The sequence below is a fragment of the Tupaia chinensis genome, unplaced genomic scaffold, assembly GCF_000334495.1.
Source record: "Tupaia chinensis unplaced genomic scaffold, TupChi_1.0 Scaffold000539_1, whole genome shotgun sequence".
In the NCBI taxonomy this organism is placed as follows: Eukaryota; Metazoa; Chordata; class Mammalia; order Scandentia; family Tupaiidae; genus Tupaia; species Tupaia belangeri.
In genome coordinates this window covers 1,469,633-1,476,536 of record NW_006160052.1, presented here as the reverse complement: position 1 = coordinate 1,476,536, position 6,904 = coordinate 1,469,633, and the positions used below count along the sequence as shown (strand labels likewise).

The following is a 6,904-nucleotide window of genomic DNA, read 5'->3' as shown; positions in this document are numbered from 1 at the left end:
ACCAGGCACAGCGGCCCCTCCTCTTGCTCTGAAAAGCTGAGAGCGCTTCTCTTTCAGGGCCTTCGCACTTGCCGTTCCGGTCTCCTTCACGTGGTCTCCCTTCTCCAGGGCCTGCTTCCCGCCCCCGTTCCTCTCTCTTCCGCATCACAGACTGCAGTGGCTCAGGTCTGCCCTCCTCACTGTGGTCTGACACCCAGCTCCGTCCCACCGTCAGCTCCACCAGGGCGAGAACTGTCTGCTCCGTGCTCTGCTAGACCCCAGCGTGCAGCCGGTGCGTTCGCGGAGCGCAGGACCCCTCTGTGGTGATGGCTGAGTTCAGTAAGACGTTTGGCGACACTTCATTTGTTCCAGACACCCGCTGAGCCCCACCACCCTGCTGTGTCGCAGTGGCCTATGCCACGCCGTCTTCGCCGTCTGCCTGCTTATGAACTACTCTTTTTATTTGTGTAGGCCTGGGTTTTCCTGCAGAGCCTGCCCCCAGCACCCTAGCACGCTGGTTTGCAGACAGCAGGAGCTTAGGGGTATTGATGATTTTGACTGGGAGAAGGGGCAGGGAGAGCTTATCACCATGGCAGAAGGTCGGAGCTCTCTGATGTCTGCGTGGGTGTCTAGATTTTATTTATTTTTAGAATTATTTATTAAATTTTATTTATTATTATTGTTGTTTTAGGTTTTTGCCATAGGGCACTTGCACTCTCTAGAGAAAGAGAGAGCCATAGAGAGTGAGAAGTCACCCCTTGGAGGGATGGCCATGCCGCGATGCCTTCTTCTCTCTGGGTTTGGGGCATCCATGCACACGCACTCAGCATGATTTTCAAGCCAGTGGGCCCAGGGCTTGAACTGTGGTCGACCATGTGGGACTCCACCACCTTAGCCACTATGCCGCCTGCTGGCCTGGGCGTCTAGGTTTTAAGTGCCACAGCCCATGTTCATGCTCATCTGCCCTCTTGGTTGAGAGGTGGAGAAAAGGGAGGAGGCAGAGGCTCTCGGTGGAGAATGTGCTAAGGTGCTTTTAATACCAGAGCACATGAGGGACCAGCAGTTGGCGTAATGGCTATGTCGCTGGACTCCCATGTAGTTGACTGCAGTTTGAGTCCCGGACCCGGTGGCTTAAACTCATGCCGGGCATGTGTGCGTGCGTGCCCAAGATCCCGAGAGGAGAGTGGAGGAGAAGGGATTGTGGTGTGGCCGTCTCCTTTGGGGGTGATTTCTCACTTTCTGTCTCTCTGTCTCTGTCTTTCTGGTGAGCGCATGTGCCCTATAGCAAAAACCTCTTCAAAATAATACTAGAGCACATGACCCAGAGACAGAACCTTGAGCAGACGAAGTAGCTGCCTGTTCACTACAGCATCCAGACACCGGGGATCTGGCGGTGCACCCGGTGCTTGAAGGCCCAGGCTTGGTGGTGGTGGAGTCCTGTGTGCTCTCCAGGCTGGAGAACCGCGTCTTCCAGGCATCGTCACTTCTCTGCCACTTGCTGCTCTGCCGCTGGAGCTGTTGAAGCAGGATGGCATGCTGAGGAGAGGGCTGGGGTCAGACTCCTGCTCACCCCTCACCCCTCACCCCTCACTAGCTGGGGACTGTGGGCGAGAGGCTTCATCTCCTCAAGCTTCAGTGTTCACCTGCAAAAGAGCAAAGCTAAACGTGCTCGCAGCATTAGGGTGACTATGAGGGCTGAGCAGGGCAGGGTCCAGCCAGCGCCTGGCACTGTGCCTGGCACACGGTCACTCTGCCTCCCTCTGCCGGAGACACCGCACAGGCGCACCACCCACCAGCTGGCGTCGGTCATGCAGGGCCTTCCAGAGTGAGTGTCCGGGCTGGGCTCCCTGTGTGGCCCTAGAGCCAGAGTTGTGAAACACACAGAATCTGCCCGAGGAGGGTCAGGGGAGCAGCCGTAGCCAGCAGTGGCTAAGCTCAGATGAGGATGGCCTAAGTTGCAAGGCTTTCAAAGGAGTGGCCGAGTTTGCCTCCCTCTCCTGCCCCTTACCCCCCCAGGAAGCAGACCTTCTAATCGGGAATTTATGTGTGGGGAGAATGGGGGGAGGTTATTATTTAATGGCCAGAGGGCACGTGTACCCACCAGAGAGAGACACAGAGCGAGGGAGGGGGGAAAGGAGGGAGAGGGGGAAAGCCATGATCACGTAGCAGTCCTGTCTCCATTTCCCCATCCGGTCGGGAATTTGGGGCGCGCGCGCGCACACACACACACACACACACACACACACACACACCCCTGGTGTGTTCTCAAAGCCACCGGAGCCAAGATTCAAACCACAGCCAGCCATATAGGATGTGACCCCCTTAACACTAACCTGCAGGGCTGGTCCAAAGGTCAATTGTTTGAGCATTTTACTTCAGGGACTTTGCTGAGTGTCGTACCTGCTAGACGACTGACCCTGACGTAACTGACACTGCACGAGAGTGGCTGTGAGGGGACCTCCTCCCCACCCACCCCGTGAGCCCCTCGTGTCTGCCCATGTCGTGTCAACACACACCTGCCACAGAACGGGCCCCGGGAACCGCCTTCCGTGTGCGACTCCCAGGGTGACAAAGTGGACCGTGTTCGCCCTTCCCTCTCCACGCAGGCGCCTCTGTGAGCCGAGCTGTGTGTGCAGCCTCCCACACCGCGGGCCTGGGTCAGCTCTGCAGCAGGCCACCCCGTGTGTCCTCTGATCCCCATCCCACTCGTTGAGGGCTGTCCCCAAGACTGTTCCTCCAGGCCTACTGTGGAGAATGCTTCAAGGGGTTCAGACCAAGAGATGTGGACGGCCGGGCCTTGGGGAGGGCGCGGAGCTTCCAGGCCCTCTGAGGGCACGCCACCCTCCAGGAAGCTCCGGGTGTCGGGCAACTGTCCGGACCCTGCCCTTTGGGAGTTTATGGCAGCATCACTGTAGGCATGAACTGCGAGCAGACTGGTGGGGAGCCCAGCAAGGGTCTGCTCGATTCTAGGCTGTTCGGAGTAGCATTCCTTCCTCCCAGGCATGGTCTTTTGGAATGAGGGTTTTGTGATTTATTATCAGAAAAGCAAGGGAAATTAGAGTTTTCGTGGCCCGCCTTGGGGCTGGTGTCTATGGCCTGCCTTGAGGAAAAGGAGCAGGTGGAAGGCGGGTGGGACATCAGACTGTCTCTCACCTGTATGTCTCTGAAGCTGTTTCAAAGCTGCTTCGGGAACCAAGTTCAAAAGAGCAAATATTTATAAAACCAGGAACCAAGGACAGAAACCAGCATATGAGGGGTCCTCAAAAGTTTATGGAGAATGCCTATTACTAAGAAATTATGAGGCCAGCAAGTGCCATGGCGGTTAAGGCACTAGACTCTCACATGGTCGAGTGTGGTTTGAGCCCCAGACTCGGTGGCTTGAAAATCATGCCGGGCACATTGGCATGCATGCCCCAAATCTTGCGAGGAGAATGGAGAAGAAACTGTAGTGTAACCATCCCCCTGTGGGTTTCTCACATTCCCTCTCTCTCTCTGTCCCTCTCCAGTGAACACACGTGGGGGCAAAAACCTAAAAAAAAAGTGAGAGGGCCCTCCAGTGGGGCATGGTCACGCCGTAATCCCTTCTTTCTTGGATCTGGGACGTGTGCACATGCACCCTGTGCATTTTTCAAGCCACAGGGCAGGGCTTCAGACTGCAGTTAGCCAGGTGAGGTTCAGCTCCCTTTACCGCTAGGCAATGGGGCAGGTCTTAGATTTCAAAAACTTTTGCAGCAAAATAAACCCATATTTTAATTTTATTTTCCATGAACTTTTGGAAGTGTGTGTGTGTGTGTGTGTGCGTTTGCGCAGATATGTATAAGTCACGAAGTCAGTAGCGTTAAGTACACTCACAGTGTCATGGAGCCCTCACCACTTCCATTTATAGAAATCCCTGACAAGGACGTAGGCGGCGTGGGGGATGACCCCAGGGAATACCGAGGGGTGCAGAAATGGGACAGGAGGAGGCAGTGCTGACACGGGCTCGGAGTTACCCTACTGAGAGGTGAGGGAGCCGGAGCGTTGAGGCACCTGCTCGAGCAGGCATTGGTGTTCTGCCGGGCAGGGCACTAGAGAACACCTCCGGCACTGGCTGCTGGACCCTGCACCGCATGGGGAGGCCCAAGGGCACCAGAGCGGTTGCCAGAGAGAGGTGCCGTGTCTGGCTGAGTGAGCACGTCATGTTAGTTAGCTCCCTGGCACGTGGTCATGTGTTCAGTTACTTACTAACTTGTGATGACCTGTTCCGCAGGGTTCTACGCCGAGTTCCTTGAGGGCCTCAGGCCTGCTCTGTGTGCCCTTGTGGGAATAGGAGGTGGAGACCGGGGAGGGGTGGGAGTAGGGGAGAGTGCATTAGGATCCACAGCATCTGGGACCACTGACTGTGCTTTGAACTTTTGCTTCTTTTACAAAGAGTTTGGGCTGGCTTCATGGTAATGCACTGCTCTGAGAGAAGCTGGATCTCACGTGGTGGCCATGGTTCAAGTCCCCAGTCCTGTCGGCTTGAGACACACCTGGCTCACGCCAGCGTGCAAGATCTAATGGGCTGGAGGGCTGGAGGAAGGGAGTCAACTGTACTTTGCACAAAGCACTCCCCTCCCACCCACTGTCGAGTGTGTGCGTACACTGTCACAAGTAAAAGAGAAAATCTGTGTTCTACTTTGAGTTTCTGTTTTCCTAGAGAACAAAATTCTGCTTCACAAAAAAACAAAACCAGGCACCAGCAGATGATGTAATGGCTATGTTGCTGGACTCCCATATAGCTGACCATGGTTCAAGTCCCGGACCCGGTGGCTTAAACTCACACCAGGCGCGTGTGCGTGCGTGCTCAAGATCCCGAGAGGAGAATGGAAGAAAAGGGATTGCAGCATGGCCAGTCCCCCTGGGGGGTGATTTCTCACTTTCTGTCTCTCTCTCTCTTTCTGGTGAGCGCATGCACCCTATAGCAAAAACCTCTCCAAAATAAAAAGCAGAACCAAGACAATATTGAAAATCATTAATACACAGCACCGTGGATGCATAGGAAAAGGAGGGCTGATGAATGAAATTCCTGCTTAACTTTTTTTTTGTCCTGCTTAAGGGACATGTTCTCCAAATGTGAATCCAGAGATTGACTATTCATTTGCAAATTTTGTCTTCGAAAATAAATATAATAATGACTTTTCTTTATTTTGGATTAGAGCACCGAAGGGCACTGAAGTCTGAGACTGTTTATGGCAACCTGCCAGGTTGTCACTGGGGTGGGGTGTGTGTGCGTATTGCTCCTACTGGATGGTGCGGAGCATTGACGACGTGGGCCGTCAGGGAAGCGCCTGTGTGCCACGTGGCTTCGTGAATGCCAAATGTTGCCCAGGGAAGACAATATTTGTGTTCTGGGTGTGTCCCGGAAGGCAGGACAGAGGCACAGCCTGAGTCCCAGGAAACCTGAATTCTGGCTCCATGTTGTCACTGAGTCACTGACCCAGGGCAGGTCCTTTAACTGTGCTGTGCCTCAGTTTCCTTATCTGGGCTGAGACCTGACCTCCTTACTTCCTGTTCACGTCCTGCAGCTCCAAGGAAGTGAAACAGCGCATCAGAACACGCTTCGGGAGAGCACGCGTGGCCCGCTAGTGGTTATTCCTCCCGGGCCTTCACTCAGAGAGTACCAGGATTCTGTCAACATTTAGACTGGCTCTACCTGATTTTTTGAACTTTTGACCCTTATCTGGGCTGAGACCTGACCTCCTTACTTCCTGTTCACGTCCTGCAGCTCCAAGGAAGTGAAACAGCGCATCAGAACACGCTTCGGGAGAGCACGCGTGGCCCGCTAGTGGTTATTCCTCCCGGGCCTTCACTCAGAGAGTACCAGGATTCTGTCAACATTTAGACTGGCTCTACCTGATTTTTTGAACTTTTGACCCTGAATTTTTTTCTTGCATATTTTACTTTTCTTCCTTAGAACTGAGGGGAGAAAATTGCATCCTTGAAGTTAATTAACAGGCAGGAACTTCTCTTAAAATGGTGATTTAAAAAAAAAAAAAAAAGAAGGTCAATCAAAGCTGAGAGACGACAGAAGCATGACACCTAGGGCTCTAGGACGCCCCAGGTCCCAGCCCTGGGAGGGTACAGCAAGGCCCTCTCTGCCCACATAGTCCCCAGCTCAGTGGGCGCGGCACTGCGCAGCCAGAACCCAGGGAGCCCCGGGGTGCAAAGATCTGTGTTCCACAAAGACCCGGAAACCAGCTGCCCCCGAAGTCCACGTGGCCCAGCGGGGAGTGGAGGCTCTCGGGTGGGGAGAGATGAGTCTGGAGCCAGCAGTCGCCTGCAGCATTCTGTGTGCGCAGTGGTAACTGATGACCTGACCTTATTCTTGACTTCAGTGTCACAGCGTCCCAGTGCATCCTCTGAGGACTTGGCCCCAGTGAACTTCCTGCTGTGCCGTCCCATCGCAGAGTGGAGGTGGAGGAGGAAGTGGGGCCCCAAGATAAGAGTGTCCCCAAAGCTTGCTCTGCCAGCGTTCACAGCTTCAGAGAGGCCCTGCCCCAGGCCTGGGACTGTGTGACAGTGAGAGGAGCCACGTAGCAGGGACCCTGTCCCCTCCACACTTCCCCCCAAGGAGGGGTGTTCGGCTCAGCAGGGAGGCTGTTCTCTGCTGGCAGGAGCCGGGGTGGCCACAGAGGGAGGAATGAAGACAGACTGTGGGCAGGGGCAGCCAGTGAGATCATGGCAGCCCTCACAGGGCAGGAGTCATCTCTCCTTCCTGCTGGCCAGCCTCACGAGGCCCCGCGTCCTCCCCGACCTGCAGGGCTTCTGTGCATCAGCTCTCGGCGTCACTGCTGACCTCTGTCCCCTCATTCCAGACTTGGAGATCACGGTCCCGATTCGGCACTCACAGCACCTGCCCGGGAAGGTGGAGTTCGGAGTCTACGAGAGTGGCCCCAGGAAGAGC

The 6,904-nt window shown here is 55.0% G+C and overlaps 1 protein-coding gene across 2 annotated transcripts in view; it reads left to right on the top strand.

Moving 5' to 3' along the window:
- Nucleotides 1-6,904, top strand: part of PIK3AP1 (phosphoinositide-3-kinase adaptor protein 1) — a 129,880-nt gene that overhangs the window by 105,272 nt on the left and 17,704 nt on the right. For both annotated transcript variants that reach the window (XM_014591179.2, XM_006157331.3), the window contains exon 14: nt 6,816-6,904. This exon is cut by the window's right edge and continues 70 nt beyond it. In XM_014591179.2, coding sequence (XP_014446665.1) covers nt 6,816-6,904 — 89 coding nt within the window. The remainder of the gene's footprint in view (nt 1-6,815) is intronic.